General features: G+C 37.8%; 1 protein-coding gene across 4 annotated transcripts in view; it reads right to left on the reverse strand.

Annotated features, from left to right (window-relative positions):
• The window catches only part of IFT88 (intraflagellar transport 88), a 154540-nt gene that overhangs the window by 51011 nt on the left and 78481 nt on the right, over positions 1 to 25048 (reverse strand). For all 4 annotated transcript variants that reach the window (XM_059144860.1, XM_059144859.1, XM_059144857.1 and 1 more), the window contains 4 exons: positions 18229 to 18415; positions 16383 to 16491; positions 13614 to 13764; positions 13008 to 13123 (listed from right to left, as the gene is read on the reverse strand). In XM_059144860.1, coding sequence (XP_059000843.1) covers positions 13008 to 13123; positions 13614 to 13764; positions 16383 to 16491; positions 18229 to 18415 — 563 coding nt within the window. The remainder of the gene's footprint in view (positions 1 to 13007; positions 13124 to 13613; positions 13765 to 16382; positions 16492 to 18228; positions 18416 to 25048) is intronic.

Below are 25048 nucleotides of genomic sequence, written 5' to 3' on the forward strand. Positions count from 1 at the left end.
ATGTTCTGCCAGTCTTCAAATTGATTTCCAGGGTATTTAGGATTATTTGATAGTTATCTAGCTGTATTCACAGGATGAGGCAAACCCAGACCTCTTACTTTGCCACTATCTGGCCATCCCTTCATTCTGAAAGGATTGTTTTGCTAGATATAGAATTGTTGGGTTGATAGTAATTTATTTTAGAATTTTATATCATCGTACTGTTTTTTTGGCCTCCAAGATTTCTGAGAAATCTCCTGATAATGTTATCAAGGATCCACTGTATTTTATGAGTAAGTTTTTTCTTGTTGCTTTCAAGAGTCTTTGTCTTTTGGCAGTTTTATTATAATGTGTCTTGATATAAGTCTCTGGGGTTTTTCCTACTTTAAATTCATTGAGTTTACTGGATTTGTAGAGACATGTCTTTTCTCAAATTCTGGAAGTTTCAGTCACTGTTTCTTGAATATCTCTGCTTCTTTCTCTACCTCTTCTCCCTCCAGAACTCCTACAATGTGTACATTGGTCTGCTTGGTTGTATTCCATATTTATAATAATCATGACCAATATTAAGAAACAATTTCCAAAGCAAAAGAATTCTCTAATAATGATATTACATTAGATGGACCAGTTATGACTAAGATTTCTTGATGTTTTAAGACATGATTTATGGATAAAAGAAAATAGGAACCAGTAGTATAGGTTTAATACAATTACCAAAAATATTACTAAGAAGCATAAACATCTAGGAAATATAGCGAAGTGAGGAGTTTCTACCGTAAAGGAACACAAATGACAGGTAATGTAGCTTAATTCAACTATGTGCCAACTACTCTGGAATATGTAAAGAACTATATGGCACAAGAACAAACACCTCTCCACTGCCTCCAGAGAGCTTACATTTTTATTATAGAGGTAAAAATCACCTGACAATTAAAGACTTAGAATATAAAAAAAGGAGAAAAAGTGAAGGTTAGATGTATGGTACAGAAAATAAATGCTCAGGAAAATAAATACCCAAACTCATACTGAATGTCTCTGTCACATAGCAAGAAGCAAGTAATAAACAGGTGGGAATAGAAAGTAAATGTACAGGGGGCACCTGGGTGGCTCAGTGGGTTAAAGCCTCTGCCTTCAGCATAGGGCATGATCCTGGGGTCCTGGGATCGAGTCCTGCATCAGGCTCTCTGCTCAGCAGGGCGCCTGTTTCCTTCTCTCTCCCTCTCTCTGCCTGCCTCTCTGCCTACTTGTGATCTTTCCCTCTGCCAAATAAATAAATAAAATCTTAAAAAAAAAAAAAAGAAAGTAAATGTACAGGAAAGCAGGGAGAGGGGAATATTAAGGGAGTTCCTAGAAAAGACTTCTCTATTTCCTGGAAAATTTAAGTTTAAAATAGGTAGATTGAGGAGATCTGTGAGGAATATAGGAAAGGCAGTTAGTCAGGAACACTTATGACTCATGAGGAGTGTTTACAAAATATAAATTTGTATGACATCACCCCATCTAGTTACAGAATTTATGTCCAGTAAATTTATGTCCAGTAGTGCTTCCAAGGCTGTATATGAATAGAATAGAATGGAATAAATGGTTGGATTAACCCATGAACTGAAATGTATTGGGACAGATTGGGCAGGAAAGCAAGAGAGAAAAAGTAACCAAGTAAGCAAGAAAGGAAACAGATGTGATCATTTAAACAGCCTGTAAAAGCCAGCCTCAGAAGTAAAACCAGGAGACACTGAAACTGCAAGAGAAAGCAAGGTCAAGAGACTGGAGGTCTTATCAAAGAAAAGCATAATGGAAAGTAAGTTATATGGAAGTTGGGAAGAGAGTTTATGTTCAGACAGGTGGATATTAATGAGCTTTTATTGGCATAAATGTGCTGGGTGATAATTAGAATTGGGTAAGATCTAGGTGGCTGAACTGCCGAAGAGGTAAAGATGTCAATGAAGTTTAGGGAGGTTAAATCTGTGAAACTAGACTATTGATGGCATAGAGAGAGAGAACATGAACTAGACAAGGTAAGAGAATGGCTATGAAGTCAACATTTAACATTCACAATTAGTAGTCAAAGATGGAACAGTGGTGGATGGAGCCTCAAATTAGGAAGGCTGTTATATGAGTTAATGGGCTAAGGCTAGGGTTAGTATTAAGTGTAATAAAAAGTGTAATACCTATGTAGCTTTAATCTCAAGCCTATGATTAAACAAAACCTATCCCCTTATGTTGGTGATTAGTGTTAGGATTTTCAAAATATTTATGTGATTTAAGAGATTAAATGGGATTAAATTTTATGATATTAGCTAGTGAAGCTAACATCATAAAAATTAATTATCTAGGGGCACCTGGGTGGTTCAGTCAGTTAGAGGTCTGCCTTCAGCTCAGGTCATGATCTTGGGAGTCCCAAGACTGAGCCCTGCATCAGACTCCCAACTCAGCAGAGGGTCTGCTTCTCCCTCTGACCCTCCCCTCACTCATGCTCTTTTTCTCTCAAATAAATAAATAAAATCTTTTCTAAAACAATAGCCTAGGAGAAGAGTCTAAGATGGTGAAGGAGTAGGAGACCTTAGCTTCATCTGGTCCCACGAATTCAGATAGATAACTACCAAACCATTCTGAACACTTGCGAACTCAACTGGAGATTGAAGAAAAGAATAGCTGCAACTCTAGAAATATAAAATTGACCACTTTCTGCAAGGTAGGAAGTGCGGAGAAGCAAATCTGAGGTGACATATGGGAGGACAGACCATAGGGGAGGGAGCATTCCTAAGCCAGCTACTGGCTAGTGATATAGCAGTGCTTTTAGAAGTGTGCTGCAGTGAGGGACAATCCACCTGAAAGGAGTGCAGGTGGCTAAGTGGGGGCAGAACCCTAGGTAGAATAGTGTAGTCTTAGAATTCCCCAGGATCACAGGAGGACTGTGGATGCCTGAGAGCAGCAGAGCTGCCAAGGCATTAGAGCAGGGAAGGTGGCTGCAATCAGCGAGCCCATGAGTGGGCGCTCAGCTTGGGGTTGCCATGTGAACCATGACATAATCAGGTGACTGTTCCCAAACAGGGGCCCAGCCAAGATGCTGGACTGGTGAGAATCCCCTTCCTCCCCTAGGAGGAGTGGCATGAGAGCATGCTGCAGGAGTCTTCGGGGTTTGGAGATTTGAAATGGGGTTGTGTGCCTGAGTTAGAAACACTCAATCATAGGCTGGATAAGCCTGGAGTGTGGCTGGAGACCAGGGAGACATGAGTGACTGACTGCTTTTCCCTGAGGGAGCACTAAGGAGTGGGGCCCCAAGGATTTGGCTCTGGGCCTAGAGATTGGAAAGCTACCATTTTCATTCTCATCCTTTAAAGCTGTGGGGAAAGCCTTGAGGGAACAAAAGCCACAGAGAGCAAACTGGAGCAGATTATTATACTGGTCCCTTGGCAAAGGTGCTGCAATTCCAACTGGGACCAAAAATCTTGAAAATCAAGGCAACAGGCCCCTCCCCCAGAAGATCAGCAAGAACATCCAGCCAAGACCAAGTTTACTGAGCAATGAGAACTGCAAATAACTCCAGTGTTAGGGGAGCACAGCACACAGAATTCATGGCTTTTCCCCTAAGATTATTTAGTCTTTCAAGTTTAATTTTTAAATTTTTTTCTTTCCTTTTTCTTCAACCAATTTCTTATTTTATCAACTCCTTTTTAAAATCTTTTTTTAAAATTTTCATTTTTACAGTTACATTCTATCTCTTCATTGTATTTAATTTTATTTTTGTATATATATGTTTTTATTTCTTTATCATTTTGGGATGTGATTTCCTCTAACAGACTAAAATACACCCAAAATCTAATGTATGGTTCTGTTCTATTCATCTGTCTAATCATATTCTTTCATTTTTTTTCTTCTTCCTTTTTTTTTTCTGGCTCTGTAAAGTCTTTTTTAATTTTCATATTTACAGTTATATTCTATCCTTTCAAGGTATTTAATTTTATCTTTGTATATATATGTTTTTCTTTCCTTACAATTTTGAGATGTTGTTTCTATTAACAAACTGACCAAAATACATAGCTCTTATCTGTTCACCTTTTTGTTGTTGTTTTTTCTCTTTTGTTTTTTCTTGTCTTTTAATTTTCATTTTTTACAGTTACATTCTATCCTTTCATTGTATTTAATTTTACTTTTGTCCACATATAACTTCTTTCTTTAAAATTTTGTGATCTAGATTTCTAACAGACCAAAATACATACAGGATCCAGGGTATTGTTTTGTTCTGTTCACCTGCCTGATTATACCCTTTTTTCTATCTTTTTAAATTGTTTTGAATCTTCAAGATGTTTTTCAGTTTCAGGTTTCTTTTGATTCATTTAGTGTACATTTCTGTGGGGTCGTTGTTGCCATTTTAGTATTTTGTTCACTTGTTCATCTATTTGTCTCTGGAAAGAATGACAAGACAGAAAAACTCACCTCAAAAAGGAAAACAAGGGCAGTACTGCTAGGGACCTAATCAGTATGGACACAAGTAAGATGTTGGAACTACAGTTCAGAATAATGATTATAAAGATACCAGCTGGATTTGACAAAAGCATATAAGATACAAGAGAATGCCTTTCTGGAGAAATGAAAGAACTAAAATCTAACCAAGTCTAAATCAAAAAGTCTATTAATGAGATGCATAAAAATGGAGGTTCTAGATGCTAGGATAAATGAGGAAGAAGAGAGAATTAAGGATATAGAAGACAAAATGATGGAGAATAAAGATGAGTAAAAGAGAGATAAACAACTACTGGATCACCAGGGGAGAATTTGAGAGATAAGTGATACCATAAAGTGAAACAATATTAGAATAATCGGGATCCCAGAAGAGGAAAAAGAGAGGGGTGCAGAAGGTATATTGGAACAAATTATAGCAGACAATTTTCCTAATCTGGGAAAGGAAACAGGTATCCAAGTTCAGGATGCACAGAGAACCCCCCTCAAAAATCAGTAAAAATAGGCCAACACCATGATACAGAATAGTGAAACTTCCAAATCTTAGAGACAAAGAGAAATTCTGAAAGCAGCTTGGGACAAGAGGCCCATAACCCACAAGGGTAAAAACATTAGACTGGCAGAAGATCTATCCACAGATATCTAGCAGGCCAGAAAGAACTGGCATGATATATTTGGGATGCTAAGTGAGAAAAATATGCAGCCTTATTTTTCATTCAAAATAGGCAAGAGAAAAAGCTTCCAGGACAAAGAGAAACTAAAAGAATGTGTTATCACCAAACCAGTCCTATAAGAAATGTTTAAAAGGATCCTTTAATCAAAGTGAGAGCCCAAAGGTAACACAGACCAGAAAGGAACAGAGCCTATAAAGCAAATACATGTAGTAACAGTCAAGTTACAGGTAATACAGTGGCACTAAATTCACATCTTTCAATGGAAAGAAAAGAGAAAAGACCCAAATTAATAAAATAATGAATGAACGAGAGATCAAAAAGAAAAAAGACCCAAATTAATAAAATAATGAATGAACGAGAGATCAAAACCAAACCAAAGAAACACAAACAATTATAAGAACTTATGAACAACTATATGCCAGCAAATTAGATAATCAAGAAGAAAGGGATGCACTCTTAGAGACATATGAACTACCAAAACTGAACCAGGAAGAAACGGAAAACCTGAACAAACCCATAACCAGTAAGGAAATTGAAGCAGTCATCAAAAATATCCCAATAAACAAGAGTCCGGGGCTGGATGGCTTCCCAGGGGATTTCTTCCAAACATTTAAAGAGGAATTAATACCTATTCTTCTGAAGCTGTTTCAAAAAACAGAAATGGAAGAAAACTTCCAAACTTGTTCTATGAGGCCAGCATTATCCTGATCCAAAACCAAAAAAAGACCCCACCAAAAAGAATTACAGACCAATATCCCTGATGAACATGGATGCAAAGATTCTTACCAAAATACTAGCCAATAAGATCCAACAGTACATTAAAAGGATTATTTGCCATCACCAAGTGGGATTTATTCCTGGGCTGCAAGGGTGGTTCAATAGCCACAAATCAATCAAGTGATACATTACATAAATAAAAGAAAGGACAAGAACCATACGATCTTCTCAGTTTATGCAGAAAAAGCATTTGACAAAATATAGCATTCTTTCTTGATTAAAACTCTACACAATGTAGGGAAAGAGGGAACATACCTCAATATCAAAATCATATCATATATGAAGAGCCCACAGCTCATTCTCAATGGGGAAAAACTGAGAACTTTTCCCCTAAGGTCAGGAACATGGCAGGGATGTTCACTATCACCACTGCTGTTCAACACAGTATCAGAAGTCCTAGCCTCAGCAACCAGACAATTAAAAGAAATAAAAGGCATCTGAATCAACAAAGAAGAAGTCAAACTCTCACTCTTTGCAGATGACATGATACTCTATGTGAAAGACCCAAAGACTCCACCCCAAAACTTCTAGAACTCATACAGGAATTCAGCAAAGTGGCAGGATATAAAAATCAATGCACAGGAATCTGATGCATTTCTATACACTAACAATGAGAGAGAAGAAAGAAAATTTAAGGAGTCAATCCCATTTACAATTGCCCCCCAAACTAAAAGATATGTAAGAATAAACCTAACCAAGGAGGCAAAGGATCTGTACTCAGAAAACTATAGAACACTCATGAAAGAAATTGAGGAAACACAAAGAAATGTAAAAATGTTCCATGTTCATGAATGGGAGAACAAATATTGTTAAAATGTTTATGATACCTAGAGCAATCTACATATTCAGTGCAATCCCTATCAAAATACCATCAACTTTTTTTCACAGAGTTGGAACAAATAATCCTAAAATTTGTACGGAACCAGAAAAGACTCAAATAGCCAGAGGAATGTGGAAAAAGAAAACCAAAGCTGGTGGTATCACAATGCCAGACTTCAAGCTCTATTACAAAGCTGTAGTCATCAAGAAAATATGGTACTGGCCTAAAAACAGACACATAGATCAATGGAACAGAATAGAGAGCCCAGAAACAGACCCTCAACTCTATCTTTGATAAAGCAGGAAACTAATCTTTGACAAAGCAGGAAAGAATGTCCAATGGAAAAGACAGTCTCTTCAACAAATGGTGTTGGGAAAATTGGACAGCCACATGCAGAAGAATGAAACCGGACCATTTCCTTACACCACAGACAAAAATAGACTCAAAATGGAAAAAGACCTAAATGTGAGATAGGAAATTCCTAGAGGAGAACACAGGCAGAAACTCTCTGACCTGGGCTGTAGCAATTTCTTGCTAGACACGTCTCCAAAGGTCAAAGAAACAAAAAACAAATGAACTATTGGGACTTCATCAGGATAAAAAGCTTTTGCACAGCAAAGAAAACAGTCAACAAAACTAAAAGGCAACCTGTGGAATGGGAGAAGATATCTGCAAATGGCGTATCAGATAGAGGGCTGGTATCCATAATCTATAAAGAACTTATCAAACTCAACACCCAAAAAACAAGAACCCAGCCAAGAAATGGGCAGAAGACATGAACAGACATTTCTTCAAAAAAGACATTCAAATGACTAACAGACACATGAAAAATGCTCAACATCACCTGGATCAGGAAAATACAAATTAAAACCACAATGAGATCCCACCTCACACCAGTAAGAATGGCTAAAATTAACAAGACAGGGAACAGCAAATATTGGGAAGGATGTGGAGAAAGGGGAGCCCTCTTACACTGTTGGTGGGAATGCTGGTGCAACCATTCTGGAAAACAGTCTGAAGGTTCCTCAAAAAGTTGTAAAGAGAGCTACCCTATGATCTATCAATTGCACTACTGGTATTTACCCCAAAGATACAAATGTAGTGATCCAAAGGGGCACCTGCACTGCAATGTTCATAGCAGCAATGTCCACAACAGCCAAACTATGAAAAGAGCGTAGGTGTCCATTGACAGATGAATGGATAAAGGAGGTGTGGCGCATATATATATATATATATATATATATATATATATATATGAATAATAGTCATCAAAAAAATGAGATCATGCCATTTACAGCGACATGGATAGAACTACAATGTATCATGCTAAGTGAAATAAGCCAATTAGAGAAAAACAATTATCATATGATCTCATTGGTATGAGGAATTTAAGAAGCAAAACAGGGGACCATAGCAGAAGAGAGGAAAAAATAAAACAATATGAAGTCAGAGAGGGAGACAAACCATAACAGACTTTTAATCATAGGAAACAAACTGAGGGCTGCTTGAGGGGAGGAGGTGAGGGCATGGGGTAACATGAGGGTGATGGACATTAAGGAGGGCTTGTGATTAATGAGAACTGGGTGTTATATAAGACTGACGAATCAGTGAACTCTACCTCTGAAACCAGTAATACATTATATGTTAATTAACTAAATTAAATTTAAAAAATTAATTTAAAAAACCCAAAAATTGCCTAACACAAACCCCACACAGATAGCGATCAAATTATTAACCATTTCTTTATCATTCAAATGATTCAAAGTTACATTTAATGCTAAAATTCAATTTGGCCAAAAACAAAACAGACCAGAATTTTTCAATTATTTTTGTTTTGTTTTTATTTTTTATTTTTATTTTTTTTAAATTTTTTTATTTTTTATAAACATATATTTTTATCCCCAGGGGTACAGGTCTGTGAATCACCAGGTTTACACACTTCACAGCACTCACCAAAACACATACCCTCCCCAATGTCCATAATCCCACCCCCTTCTCCCAAACCCCCTCCCCCCAGCAACCCTCAGTTTGTTTTGTGAGATTAAGAGTCACTTATGGCTTGTCTCCCTCCCAATCCTATCTTGTTTCATTGATCTTCTCCTACCCACTTAAGCCCCCATGTTGCATCACCACTTCCTCATATCAGGGAGATCATATGATAGTTGTCTTTCTCCGCTTGACTTATTTCGCTAAGCATGATACGCTCTAGTTCCATCCATGTTGTCGCAAATGGCAAGATTTCATTTCTTTTGATGGCTGCATAGTATTCCATTGTATATATATACCACATCTTCTTGATCCATTCATCTGTTGATGGACATCTAGGTTCTTTCCATAGTTTGGCTATTGTGGACATTGCTGCTATAAACATTCGAGTACACGTGCCCCTTTGGATCACTATGTTTGTATCTTTAGGGTAAATGCCCAATAGTGCAATTGCTGGGTCATAGGGCAGTTCTATTTTCAACATTTTGAGGAACCTCCATGCTGTTTTCCAGAGAGGTTGCACCAGCTTGCATTCCCACCAACAGTGTAGGAGGGTTCCCCTTTCTCTGCATCCTCGCCAGCATCTGTCATTTCCTGACTTGTTGATTTTAGCCATTCTGACTGGTGTGAGGTGATATCTCATTGTGGTTTTGATTTGTATTTCCCTGATGCCGAGTGATATGGAGCACTTTTTCATGTGTCCGTTGGCCATCTGGATGTCTTCTTTGCAGAAATGTCTGATCATGTCCTCTGCCCATTTCTTGATTGGATTATTTGTTCTTTGGGTGTTGAGTTTGCTAAGTTCTTTATAGATTCTGGACACTAGTCCTTTATCTGATATGTCGTTTGCAAATATCTTCTCCCATTCTGTCAGTTGTCTTTTGATTTTGTGAACTGTTTCCTTTGCTGTGCAAAAGCTTTTGATCTTGATGAAATCCCAATAGTTCATTTTTGCCCTTGCTTCCCTTGCCTTTGGCGTTGTTCCTAGGAAGATGTTGCTGCGGCTGAGGTCGAAGAGGTTGCTGCCTGTGTTCTCCTCAAGGATTTTGATGGATTCCTTTCGCACATCGAGGTCCTTCATCCATTTTGAGTCTATTTTTGTGTGTGGTGTAAGGAAATGGTCCAATTTCATTTTTCTGCATGTGGCTGTCCAATTTTCCCAGCACCATTTATTGAAGAGGCTGTCTTTTTTCCATTGGACATTCTTTCCTGCTTTGTCAAAGAGTAGTTGACAATAGAGTTGAGGGTCTATTTCTGGGCTCTCTATTCTGTTCCATTGACCTATGTGTCTGTTTTTGTGCCAGTACCATGCTGTCTTGATGATGACAGCTTTGTAATAGAGCTTGAAGTCCGGAATTGTGATGCCACCAACGTTGGCTTTCTTTTTCAATATTCCTTTGGCTATTCGAGGTCTTTTCTGGTTCCATATAAATTTTAGAATTATTTGTTCCATTTCTTTGAAAAAGATGGATGGTACTTTGATAGGTATTGCATTAAATGTGTAGATTGCTTTAGGTAGCATAGACATTTTCACAATATTTATTCTTCCAATCCATGAGCATGGAACATTTTTCCATTTCTTTGTGTCTTCCTCAATTTCTTTCATGAGTACTTTATAGTTTTCTGAGTATAGATTCTGTGTCTCTTTGGTTAGGTTTATTCCTAGGTATCTTATGGTTTTGGGTGCAATTGTAAATGGGATTGACTCCTTAATTTCTCTTTCTTCTGTCTTGCTGTTGGTGTAGAGAAATGCAACTGATTTCTGTGCATTGATTTTATATCCTGACACTTTACTGAATTCCTGTATAAGTTCTAGCAGTTTTGGAGTGGAGTCTTTTGGGTTTTCCACATATAGTATCATATCATCTGCGAAGAGTGATAATTTGACTTCTTCTTTGCCGATTTGGATGCCTTTAATTTCCTTTTGTTGTCTGATTGCTGAGGCTAGGACCTCTAGTACGATGTTGAATAGCAGTGGTGATAATGGACATCCCTGCCGCGTTCCTGACCTTAGTGGAAAAGCTTTCAGTTTTTCTCCATTGAGAATGATATTTGCGGTGGGTTTTTCATAGATGGCTTTGATGATATTGAGGTATGTGCCCTCTATCCCTACACTTTGAAGAGTTTTGATCAGGAAGGGATGCTGTACTTTGTCAAATCCTTTTCAGCATCTATTGAGAGTATCATATGGTTCTTGTTCTTTCTTTTATTGATGTGTTGTATCACATTGACTGATTTGCGGATGTTGAACCAACCTTGCAGCCCTGGAATAAATCCCACTTGGTCGTGGTGAATAATCTTTTTAATGTACTGTTGAATCCTATTGGCTAGTATTTTGTTGAGTATTTTCGCATCTGTGTTCATCAAGGATATTGGTCTATAGCTCTCTTTTTTGATGGGATCCTTGTCTGGTTTTGGGATCAAGGTGATGCTGGCCTCATAAAATGAGTTTGGAAGTTTTCCTTCCATTTCTGTTTTTTGGAACAGTTTCAGGAGAATGGGAATTAGTTCTTCTTTAAATGTTTGGTAGAATTCCCCCGGGAAGCCGTCTGGCCCTGGGCTTTTGTTTGTTTGGAGATTTTTAATGACTGTTTCAATCTCCTTACTGGTTATGGGTCTGTTCAGGCTTTCTATTTCTTCCTGGTTCAGTTGTGGTAGTTTATATGTTTCTAGGAATGCATCCATTTCTTCCAGATTGTCAAATTTATTGCCGTAGAGTTGCTCATAGTATGTTCTTATAATAGTTTGTATGTCTTTGGTGTTAGTTGTGATCTCTCCTCTTTCATTCATGATTTTATTTATTTGGGTCCTTTCTCTTTTCTTTTTGATAAGTCTGAACTCATTTTAAGCCCGAAGACACCTCCAGATTTAAAGTGAGGGGGTGGTAAAGAATTTACCATGCTAATGGACATCAAAAGAAAGCAGGAGTGGCAATCCTTATATCAGATCAATTAGATTTTAAGCCAAAAACTATAATAAGAGATGAGGAAGGACACTATATCATAATCAAAGGGTCTGTCCAACAAGAAGATTTAACAATTTTAAATATCTATGCCCCCAACGTGGGAGCAGCCAACTATATAAACCAATTAATAACAAAATCAAAGAAACACATCAACAATAATACAATAATAGTAGGGGACTTTAACACTCCCCTCACTGAAATGGACAGATCATCCGAGCAAAAGATCAGCAAGGAAATAAAGGCCTTAAACGACACACTGGACCAGATGGACATCACAGATATATTCAGAACATTTCATCCCAAAGCAACAGAATACACATTCTTCTCTAGTGCACATGGAACATTCTCCAGAATAGATCACATCCTCGGTCCTAAATCAGGACTCAACCGGTATCAAAAGATTGGGATCATTCCCTGCATATTTTCAGACCACAATGCTCTAAAGCTAGAACTCAACCACAAAAGGAAGTTTGAAAAGAACCCAAATACATGGAGACTAAACAGCATCCTTCTAAAGAATGACTGGGTCAACCGGGAAATTAAAGAAGAATTGAAAAAAATCATGGAAACAAATGGTAATGAAAATACAACGGTTCAAAATCTGTGGGACACAACAAAGGCAGTCCTGAGAGGAAAATATATAGTGGTACAAGCCTTTCTCAAGAAACAAGAAAGGTCTCAGGTACACAACCTAACCCTACACCTAAAGGAGCTGGAGAAAGAACAAGAAAGAAACCCTAAGCCCAGCAGGAGAAGAGAAATCATAAAGATCAGAGCAGAAATCAATGAAATAGAAACCAAAAAAAACAATAGAACAAATCAACGAAAGTAGGAGCTGGTTCTTTGAAAGAATTAATAAAATGGATAAACCCCTGGCCTGACTTTTCAATTATTTTTGAATCAGGTATGTACAAAACATTGGGATATGAACTTAAAGACAGCTTTTAAATTTTTAGTATACAATGTAAATTGATTACACGTTGAAACCAGCACAACTTACTTCTATTAGGACTCTTTCAGAAATGAAACCTTGTCTTAGGACCAAGTCAATCATTTTTTAATTGATAATGAAATAATACTTACTTGCTGAGTATGAATACAAAAATACATAATGAAAAGGACCTTAAGGAAGTATTTTTTAAAATTTTTACATAAAGGAATAATATACTTATCATAATAAAGACCAAGTAAAATGGAATATCATTCAACAAAATGGAAATAATATGTTCATTAATATTTGCTTATATAATATTTGTAATATGTTTATCAGATTCTAATTTTAGGGATAAAATCACATCCCAATACAAGGCATTTTAGTAAACATGAAATCAGTATAGTTACTTACTGTATAAGAGAAGCTCTTTCAAAGTATTGAATGGCTTTTTCACAAAACTGGGTGTCAATGTAATAGGCTCCAAGCCACTCAATGACTTCAATGTTAGAGGGGAAATACCTGTATGACTGGAAAAAAATATGGAATGTGAGAATATAACATCAGTGACAACGTATAATTTACATCTCAACATTTTACCTACTAAATGGATTAATTTATCCAATGTGAAGTTTCTTAGTAAAAAAGTATGAGCTGTCATAAGTACTTTCTAAGTTTTGAAACTACAAGATTTAGAAAACTTAACATTTGTTTGATATATTTTTAAATTACCTATCAATAGCTTTTTGATGTACTGACAGATGATCTGAGTCAAATAAGTAATAGAATTAAAAAAGAGATGAAAATAATGCTTCAATGGAACAATTTTTACCTTTAATTTTCTTATTAAATTAATAAAGAGCTAGCTTTATATTCCACAAGTGCTTTATTTTATTTTAAATCACTCTTCCTTTTAAACTGGCAAGCACTTCTAAATTTTAAAGATGAAAAGGACTGCTGACTGTTTTATAACAATTTGTAAAAAGTTAAGAAGTAGAAGGAAAGTAAGATTATACCCACCTCATAGTAATATTGAAATGCTTGGGATTTATCCCCTTCACTATCATATAATTCTCCTAGTTTAGACAAAGCTCTAGAGTCGGTTGGAACAACACTGATGAGCTGCATTAACCATTCAATAGCTTGATTGGGATCTTCCATTAATTCATATCTTGGAAAATTTTAGTTAAGGATAATACAATTTTTCTAAATTCATTGATCAATAAGGAAACCTAAAAACAACATTACAATAAACATATATCTTAGCCTATAGTAATGTGCTATTTCATACTGGTAACTCTGAATTTCTTTAAGGATGGGGATGAAAAATGGAGCACTGTACACTCATGTTCATATATACCTTTTTGTTTTTCCTTTTGCTTCATTACTATCAACTAAAATCAACTCCCAAATCTCTAGCAGAATTAACAGTTTACTCTTTTATCCAAAGCACTATCCAAAATTTGTCCTTAATAAAAATGCCTGCAAGTTGTGTTCAAATTATTCTACCTCTCTTAGTATGTCTGCATCTATCAAGGGAAGAGTTTCCCTGTGAGTTTTCCCTAATTATATTATAAACCCCAAATAGGAATTTCTTTTTTTTGAGTTTTTGTGCCTAGTAAATCCTCTGCATACACTGAAATAATTTATTCCCACCAATACATATTGACTATTTTTATATTAACTGTTTTAGTGAAATGAAAATGTTCCAACCCAAAATTTTACTTAAAAAGAAGAATCTTCTGTTTTTTTTTTTTTTTTAAAGATTTTATTTATTTGAGAGGGAAAGAGAGACAGAGAGAGAGAACGAGCAGGGGAAGAGACAGAGGGAGAGGAAGAAGCAGACTTCCCATTGAGCTGGGAACCTAACATGGTGCTCAATCCCAGGACCCTGAGATCATGACATAAGCCAACGGTAGACGCTTAACCAACTCAGCTACCTAGGTGCCCCAAATACCTTGTTTTTAATGATAACAAATGTGGTATCATAAGAGAAACATAAAACCAGGAAAATGTATTCAAACAGCCTTACACATATCAATTGCTTAACTGAATCCAAACTGATCCTTAACTGGGCAGTAAAAGATCATGATAGTGGCAGTTTCAGAGAGATCATATGGACAAAACAAAAAAGCTAAAAGGAATAAACATGAAACCAACTGCTCTAAAAATAATTTTTTCATTAAAAAATGTTTTATGTACTTTAACAAAAGTAGAGCAGATAGTATTAAAAATTATTAATGGTATACCTTATAACATACTTTTTCCTTTTTCTAATATATTTCCATAAAATTTATATCAAGATAATACTATCTTAAACACCTATTTAAGATTTTAAACTTGGGGTACCTGGGTAGCTCAGTCAGGCAACTACCTCTTGATTTTGGCTCAGGTCATGATCTTAGGGTCGCAGGATCAAGCCCCATGTCGAGCTTCTCACTCAACAGAGAGTATGCTTCTCTCTCTCTCCCTTTGCCCAAACCCCTCTCTGAAGATAAATAAATAGAATCTTTTTTTTAAAAAGAGAGATTTTAACCTTTCCTGGAACACCCAGATTGCATGGTCAATTAAGTAATCGACTCTTGGTTTCGGCTCAGGTCATGATCTCTGGGTGGGGACACTGACTCTTATGATGCATTCTGTGCTGAGCGTGGAGTCTGCTTGAGTTTCTCACTCCCTCTCCCTATGCTCTTCCCCCCATTCATGCATGTACTCTCTCTCTCAAATAAATAAAATCTTAAAAAAAATATTTTACCCTTTCCAAATATTGTTGTGAAGGCTTATTATTTTTAAAATAGAGAAATTAAAATGTTTTTCAAGTACTGTCGAAAGCACTAAAAATATTAACAAATTTCTGCTTTTTCAACCAAAGGCAAGGGGGAAAAAAAACCCCAAACTAAAGAAGGCCAGGAGTTGTAGGAGAAATTGATATGGGAGGAATGTTTTCTCTTTACATTCCCCAGAGTTCTAAACATAATACTGGCACATACAGCACACAGTCAATAAGTGGCTATTGAATGAAGGGAATGAATGACTGAATTCAAATAAACTACTGGCTAATTTTGTAGGGTAAAAGCCTTTGAAGAGTTATAGTCATTAAATGTATACATCAGCTAAAATAATTAAGATAACCAAATTCAATCGAAATTCAATCAATAGTACTAATAAGTAACTAACAATATTTTCCTTTTAAATAGTATGTTCCTTCTTCAAAAATACCCTATAAGACTCAGAGTTAATGCATTCTAAAGTATCTCATCTACAGCCAATGAATAGTTTATATGTATTAAACATGTTATACTCAATGATTTCAATTATTATTTCCAAAAATTAAGAAATAGTAGTTTTAACCTGTAAGTAATTCCTTTTATAGCAAGTGATCTTTTAAAATAGGATCACCCAAAAAACAGACTCATAATTATAGAAAACAAACAGATGGCTACCAGAGGGCAGGTGGGTAGGGGGAGTGGATGAAATAGGTGATGGAAATTAAAGAGGGCACTTCTCATCATGAGCACTGAGTAATGTACAGAATCATTAACTCACTAAGCCATACCTGGAACTAATTTAACACTTGTGTTATTAACACTAGTGTTAACTAATTGGAAATTAAAAAAAAAAAAAAAAGAAAACAAAACAGGACCACTCAAATATTTTTATCACATATTAATCTGATAGGTTTTAAAATATTATCCTCATCAATTATTTAATTGGATAAGGTTATTTAATGATTGGTACTCAGTCCCCAAATGAATTAACAACTGTTCTTAAGTTTTTCATATAAGATACACATTTGCTATCTGGTAAAGAACTTGGGCACTGTTTCTCAGGATTGCGTGAAGTTTCAGGAAACAATCCAAAGCCTCATCAAGCCGATTTAGCTTCTTATAGGTAAGGCCTTAGAAAGAAGAGAGACAAAAGCTATAAGCATTATTGGTAGACATTTTCTCAAAGTCACAAAATAAATCCATATATATGTAATATTCATCCAGAAGAGAAAATAAAGATGAATAGATTTTTCTTAAAAAAGAACAAGGTGGGGAAGGAGAGTTCCACTAACATTTGTCAGAAACCAAAACACACTATAATGCTTTAATGATTATAAAGTGTTTAAGGGGGACCAGGAATAGAGAGAGACATCAGCAGAATACAGAATTTAGAAACTGACTCAGTTACAGAATTTAAAATCTGTGGGAACTAAGGGACTAGTAACAAAAGGTGCCAGGACAACTGACTACACATGAAACAAAAAAATGTAGGTTCCTATTTTGAACACATTCAAAACTTATTTTAAAACTAAACAGAAAAACAAGGATGTAGAAATATGAAAAGAAAATACAGGAAAATGATTTTATCATCTTGGGGAAGAGCAACAAACAAATGAAGCCACACATTTTCAAAAAGCAAAATTTGACTAGAAAAATTGTTTGACAAAAGAAATTACAAAGTTAAAAAGTGAAGGAAAAACTTATAAAGAGAATAATATATACCTAGGCAAGAAATCTCCTGCATTAAGGCTTTTACTATTCACTTTCCTTGGCCAGTAATGCTCTTTTCCCACTTACCCACGTCACACCCTCCCTTCCTTAATAATATGACTTTAAACTCTCCTTGACTCTGTCTAAAATGGCCAGTTCCTCCCTGCCTCCTCTCCAACCCAGCCAGGTCTTCTTGTTCCCTCTGGCAGGAGATTAAAGACTCTTCTGGGGGAGGAAGAATCCAATTGGCCAACAGGCAGCTCCCCAACTACACAGATCAGACAGATGGCCCTGTGGCAGGGTGCCAGTACATCAATTTCGCTTGTGGCCTCAGAGATCCCACTCAGCTTTAGCTGCAAACTCCTAAATGCAAGAAGACCGGCCAAGATCATCAGACAGCTGAGGAGAGTTCGTGACATGAAATATAGTGGATAAAACAAACAAGCAAACCAAAAAAAGCAAAAACATACCTATGCAGGGAGAACACTTCAAAAGAAACTTCATTAATATCCCAAGAGATAAGACACAGTATTGCATCATTGTGTTTGCCCCACTACAAACTCATGAACAGAAAGAAATGATACCCATGTCAGGTGACCTCTGACAAGCAGGGAAGGGAATAAGATGATGGTACGCCTCTAGGTCTTATAATATTTTGTTTAAAAACAATACGTGATGTGAATATGACAAAATGTTAAAATGCATTAATTATAGTGGTAGGGACATGAGTATTTATTTTTCTGTAAAATTTCTTTATGTTTGAAACTGATCATAATTGAAAGGGAGAAAATGGTTTTTTCCCACCTATCAGTTTGGCAAAAGTTAAATATCCAGTATTAACATGAATTTGGGAAATCAGTCTCATACACTATGGTGGTACATAAATTGGAAAAGTCTTTTTAGAGGATAAGAGACAATGTCTATCCAAATTTTACATGTGCATAATTTTTGGAATTATTAGTTTCATTAAAAATAATCTATAATCCAAGAATATCCTTTTCAATTTTTTGTTACAAGGAAGTCAAATTTTCCCTCTAATGAACTGGAGTTCTTTAAGCCAAAAAAAAGAGAGAGAGAAAAAAAAAAAGAAAAGAAAAGAGAGAAAAAAAATTATAAAGGAGAAAACCAAAGAAAGAAATTTTGCTTGTTTAACTTACCAATATTGTAAAGTGCTTCAGTACAAGAAGAATCATTTCTTAGAGCCTCTTTATAGAATTCAGCTGCCTTCTCATAATCACCATTTGCAAAAACTGTATTCCCTTTATTAGTGAGAGCTGAGGGATTATATCTATCAGAGTTCACAGCTAAATCTGCATAGCTGCTGGCTTGTGAAAATTCATTTTCCTAAATAAAGTACAAAACATACGCAAAATATTTGGAGTTTATCAAATATATTTTCTCTCTGTTCTGGATTACAGACACGATAAACAGATTTTCTGAGATTATAAATATGATAAATATTTTACATATCTTGGTCTTGATAGGCTTATTCTACAAAAGATTTTTAATCAGTAAGCTCCTTCAACTACCCAAGTTTCTTAGGACTGAATTCTTCAGAGACTCGTGGTTTGAATAACAACACTAATTACATGTGAGTGGCTCCAGTGGCTCCAGTCTGAATGCCTAAATTTCAAATCGCAACTGCAATACTATGTTTCCCAAACCTACACCACTGAAATAGGTAAAAAGTCATCATTCTCCTTTCTGCACCTCAAATTGATTGCGTCACCTACTAGGATTTGCATTTCTAGCAATAAATTGTCTTCTCTCCACCTCCTCTGCCAAGTGTTCCATCATGACCTTGCCTTCATTCACTTAAACTGCATGGACCTTTCAATTCTTAATAGTACAGCATTTGTGCTGTGTCCGCTTGCTTATGGTAGGAACCAGACTTCCTAGAATCCTAGTATCCCCTTCCCCCATGGTTCTTTTCTAGAGTTGGCTTTAAGAAACACATAGGACACATGGAATGCAGCCATGAAGCAGCAGCTTTTATTCTCTGAAGGTCTTTTTCCGGTCATCAGTGGCAGGATTGTTGCAGAAATGCCTACGGGTTCCAGCCTGTCCTCATTCCTCATTTGATTCCACATCCGGCTCTTCTTCCCAACTGAGCTGTTCCAGCTGACCACAGTGACCCAGATACCTGACGGGGCTTGGCTCTGGACCCAAAGAGGAGGCAATAGTGCAGAGGCAATTGCTTTCCATAGGGCTTTCCATGAAGGCCCCCTTTGGGTGGCTGCTGGACATGCTTGGCCACTAACTCACTGATTGGTGATCCCTGTTCAGATCCTCTGACTCTCCTTCTGCACCTTCACCTCCATAGCTCCTCCATCATTGTGCAATTTCTGGTTCCCAGATCCCTTCTCCCTAAACACCCACAGTGACTGCTTCCCTTAGTGAGCTTTTAAAAAACTGAGATACAATTCACATTTCTAAAAATGTACACTTCTGTGGTTTTTAATACATTCGCAAAAAGTTACACCACTATCACCAATATTTTCAGAATATTTTCACACCCCCCCCCCCAAGATATCCTGTACCCATTAGCAATCATTCCCCATTCCCCTTCCCACGCTGGCCCCTGGCAGCCAATTACCTACTTTCCATCTCCATGGATTTGCCTATTCTGGACATTTCATAATAAATATAATCATATAATAGGTGGCTTTTTATGTCTGGCTTCCTTCACTTAGCATAATGTTTTCAAGGTTCATCCATGTTGTATTATGCATCAATGCTTCATCCCTGTATACAGCTCAATAACATCTCATTGTATGGATAGGCCGCATTTTGTCTATGCATTCATTGTTGATGGACACCTTGGGTTGTGCCCACCCACTTTTGTTTGCTATGAATAATGCTGTTATGAACATTCATGTATTTGATATAAAAAATGATACCTAGGGGCGCCTGGGTGGCTCAGTGGGTTAAGCCGCTGCCTTCGGCTCAGGTCATGATCTCAGGGTCCTGGGATCGAGTCCCGCATCGGGCTCTCTGCTCAGTGGGGAGCCTGCTTCCTCCTCTCTCTCTCTCTGCCTGCCTCTCTGCCTACTTGTGATCTCTCTCTGTCAAATAAATAAAAATAAAATCTTAAAAAAAAAATGATACCTAAAAGTGGGGTGCTGTTGTCATAAAAACTAAAACATATAAACTTATCTTTTGGACTAGGCAATAGGCAAAATTTAGAGAAGCATTAGAACCACATTATTGGAGGCTGGAGAGGCAGTAAGGAATTGCTATCAGAGGTTGAGTAGACAGCATTTTATAGTCATGGAACAACTGGGAAAACTGGCATCTACACTGACTTGGAAGTTAGAAAGTGTACTTAGTAAATGTGTGCATGTGGCCAAGGAGGTCTCCAGGCAGGAGGTTTAAAGTGCCAATTAACTTACTTTAACTGGGCATGATAAAGTACACAAAGAGAAAGAAGCTTAAGAGAGAACTTCAGATTTTCCAACTTGAATTTAGAAGAAATATAGGCTGGACAATAAAATTATTTCATATCTCTACTTTGGACTGGACAATAAAATTATTTCATATCTCTAGTTTCTCTTAGCAGCAAGAGTCTCAGAGTAAGAACTGGTTGCAGAGTAGAGATCACATCAAGGGTGTAGCTGTAATACCCTTTGGAACCCTCTCAGAAGGATTTAAGGTAGTGAGTAGCAAAGCCGACCTTCTCTCTCAGGTAGAAAAAAGCTTCCAAGTATCTTTGGGGCTCTATTCCACAAAAGCCTTGTACACCTAAGTGGAAAGGGGTCTGCCTTGAAAAGAACTGTGGATGTGGCTTTTGGGGCACCCCCAATAAGATTTATAGAAACCTGCCAAGTTTTTAAGGGAACTGTACCAGCTTAAGTGTTGCCAGCTTGGATTAAAGGGACACAGTCCAAAATGAAAGAAGACCTGTGGGTCCCCAATTTTTCTGGGAACAAAGCAAGCTAAGAAAGTTAATCAGCTACAAGTATTGGTTATTTATTTTTGTAAAAGGAAGGTGCCCTCTGAAAGCAGAGCCAAAAGCAACAGAGCCCAAAGGATTGGGCGTACCACTCCCAAGGATCAAAGCTGGGTCCTGAAGAATATTCCCTTTTCCTACTTTAGGGGGCACTGGCCCCATGTACTTAGTTAGATTTCTGACCCATTCAGAACCAGTGTCTGCTAGGTACCTCCATCTTACCCCTTTTGAACAAGAGTATCTATTACAGTTACCCTGTTCTTTTCGCACCACAGGATGTTAAGTCTATGGAGGAGATGGCATGTTTTTCTGTTCCCAGACCTTTGGATCAAGAGGCCCTGTGTCTGAGAAAGCCCCATCTCTATTTAGACCTGATGCTGTGAGTGTTGAGACTATGAGTGTCCTTGGAGGGGTAATCACTTGCATATGGAAAGGATGCACTGAATGCAGGCAGTGACAGATTTTTAAAATAAAGGTCCTAAAAGAGTCACACCTCCCAGTATTCAGGCCCTTATATGGTTCTCTTCCATGTTTGCTTTGCCCAAAAAGAATAACAACAAATTCAGTGCACATAGGAGCCTGATAAGTACCCGAATGCCCTGGGGTTTCCTCCTATGGACCCTATCCCATGTAAGAAGTCTGGGCTCCCCTGCCAGAGAAGGAGGAGGAGGAATGAGTTGCTGGTCAGCAGCTCAGCTGTTGACGTGAGGGAGGCACTGGTACCATGCAGCCTCAGTCAAGCCTCAGAATATGGCAGCAGGATGAGTGACCCCAGGCCAGACCAGCAGAAGGACCATCCAAGTGAACCCAGCATTTTCAGTAGAATATGAGCTAATACACGGTTATTTTTAGCCACTATGTTTTGGGGCAGCTTATTTCAGAACAATAGAAACTGATACAACTACATGCTGGATATCAACAATACATATCCAATTATGTATCATGTATATGACTATGTACCAGACTCACAATTTTGCCTCAAAACAACTATTTTCCTCAGAATGATGCACAACAAATTATTGATCAGATACTGTGATGACTCTCCTTGGTTAACTAAATCTAACCATTTTTCTTCTTTTTAAAAAAATCTTCTTAATCTCCACCCAAACATTCATCAAACTTTGATCACTTATTTAACCACTCTGTCACTATATGATAATAATGTCCATTTGGTCACTAATTTAGCCATTTTTACAAAAATTACAAGTGATTTTCTAAATTCAAATGTAATGGCTGTAATGGAGACTGTGTTTCAGACCCCCATACTTGTTCTTCAGAAGTGCTGGGAATGTTGCTGGCCATCAGCCTCAGCTGTCAGCCCTCTCTGTGAATCACTCTAGCCCAAAGAGAAAGAGGCACCTTGCCCAAAGTCACAACCCCTTCCTGGTGAGCAGGCTGTATCCAATGACTGGTTGATGCACCGGTACAAAGGCCCACCCCTAGCCATCCCAATTCAGAGGGTCCAGCAGGGTTGGCTAAGGCCTGTGGTGACTATGTCACAGCCCAACTTCCTTCTCCCCTCACTGCTGCTTCCAATCCTTCTCTCTGAGGTGCTGATCCAAAGAGTAAACTTTATGAAAGTAAAGTAAACTTTATGAAAGTTTTCATAAAGTAAACTTTATGAAAGCTCATACCCAACTCATGAGTTTGCTATCTCACCAGCAAAAGTGGCCTTTTCTGACCCTTCATTCTTGTGTGCTACCTCTCTGATTTCAATATTATATACTTCCTCTTGGTGCCTTCCTTTACTTCAGACATCATACTGTAGTTCTTTTCTGTTCTTCTTGATCTGAGTCTTATTTTTGTGTCTTTAACGTATGTGAATCCCAAAGTTAGTTCTCAGTTCTGCACTACACTCTCACACCTGGAAATACTTTCTATTGTCTTAGTTTAGGCTGCTATAGCAAAAATTACAGACTGGCTTAAAGAGCAACATTTATTTCTCATAGTTCTGGAGGCTGAGAGATCCAAGATCAAGGTGCCAGCAAATGTGGGTTTGGTCAAAACCATATCCTGGTTTGCAGATGGCTTCCCTGCTGTGTCCTCACATAGTAGAGAGTGGGCTCTGGTTCCTCCTTTTCTAGTAATGGTCCTAATCCCATCAGGGGACTCTCACAACTTTATCCGTCTCCTGAGTTCATCCAACCCTAATTATCTCTCAAAGTCCTTATCTCCAAATACAGTCACATTGGGGGCCTGGGCTTCAATATAGAAATTTGGTTGGGGGAGGGGACACAATCAGCCCATAGCATCTATTATCAAAGCTTTAACCTCATCAGAGATGATCATCAAATTTTATATAACCCTAACTTCCCATCTGAGATTAGTTCCATGTGTTCCTGGACATTTCTATTTAAATATATCACCACTGATACAAACATTTTAAAAAATATATTTAAAAACAAGCTCAACACCTCTCCCCCTAATCTGCAGCCTCCTCTACTCCTGCACCTGGCACCACTCTCCTGCCAGACTTAAGATACTGGAAGCATTGTTCACCAGTGGTTCTGAGCTCCTTTGCATCACAACACATGCAAGAAATAACATCTTTCCACTGTAACAGTAGTACAACACAGCAGTAACTGTCAGTGGGGCAAAGATCAGAAGTTCCAAGAGGGACTAGAAATGTAGTTTAACTAAATACAGTGATCCTTATGCATACATTCCCTCCCAGCTTTCCTGCCTCTGTGATTTTGTTCATTCCTTTTGTCTCCCAAAATGTTATTTGCCTCCACAGAATTTCTTTCTTTCTTTCTTTCTTTCTTTTTTTTTTTTTTTCAAAGATTTTACTTATGTGACAGAGAGCAAGCGAGAGCAAGCACGAGCTGGGGGAGTGGCAGGCAGAGGGAGGAGCAGGCTCCCCGCTGAGCAAGGCGCTGGATGCATGGCTTAATCCCAGGACCCTGGGGTCATGACCTGAGCTGAATACAGATGCTCAACCAACTGAGCCACCCAAGTCTCTCTCCACTGAATTTCTGAAGCACTCATCACCGATATTAATTAATTATTCTCTACTTTCTTTTTTTTTTAAAAGATTTTATTTATTTATTTGACAGAGAGAGAGATCACAAATAGGCAGAGAGACAGACAGAGAGAGAGATGAGGAGAAGCAGGCTCCCTGCTGAGCAGAGAGCCCAATGTGGGACTCGATCCCAGGCCCCTGGGATCATGACCTGAGCCGAAGGCAGAGGCTTAACCCACTGAGCCACCCAGGTGCCCCAATTATTCTCTACTTTCAACCAAACTTCCCTCTTTCCTCCTAGGCTACCTGCATGCTTTTTTTTTTTTTTTTTTTTTAAAGATTTCATTTGTTTATTTGACAGACAGAGATTATAAGTAGGCAGAGAGGCAGGCGGTGGGGGGAGGGGGAGGGAAGCAGACTCCCTGCTGAGCAGAGCCAGATGTGGGGCTCCATCCCAGGACCCTGAGATCATGACCTGAGCTGAAGGCAGAGGCTTTAACCCACTGAGCCACCCAGGTGCCCCCTGCATGCTTCCTTTGTTCCAAATTAAGAAAGTGCCCTTTTAGTGAGCTTCTAGGCTTTTAGTATTCCCCAAGACTGGGATCCAGCAGATGCTCAAAGTGCGCTTCTTATGGTGACACTACATCTTACATAAATCATTTAACCTGAAACATCATTTTCTTTACTATTAACATGGTGTTGAAATAGGGAGTGTCTGGGTGGCTTAGTCAGTTAGGTGTCAGACTCTTGATTTTTGGCTCGGCCATGATTTCAGTGTCATGACATCAGTCCCTGTGATGGATTTCAAACTGGGTGGGGAGCCTGCTCAAGATTCTCTCTCTCCTTCTCTCTCTGCCTCTCCCACCTACCTTTCTATCTAAACAAAACAAAACAAAACTCTAGTTCATCTCCCAGATCTACATTCTATACTTCTCTGAGTGATGTTTAGCACCATAATTTTTCTCCCTCCCTTCTATTTCTGAGATGATCCTCTTGCTCATGTCCATAGACATGGTCCCTGGCCCAGAACTTGTCATGACCAGACCCTCTAGACACCCTATCCTAC

This window comes from Mustela lutreola, chromosome 13 (genome assembly GCF_030435805.1).
Source record: "Mustela lutreola isolate mMusLut2 chromosome 13, mMusLut2.pri, whole genome shotgun sequence".
Classification (NCBI taxonomy): domain Eukaryota; kingdom Metazoa; phylum Chordata; class Mammalia; order Carnivora; family Mustelidae; genus Mustela; species Mustela lutreola.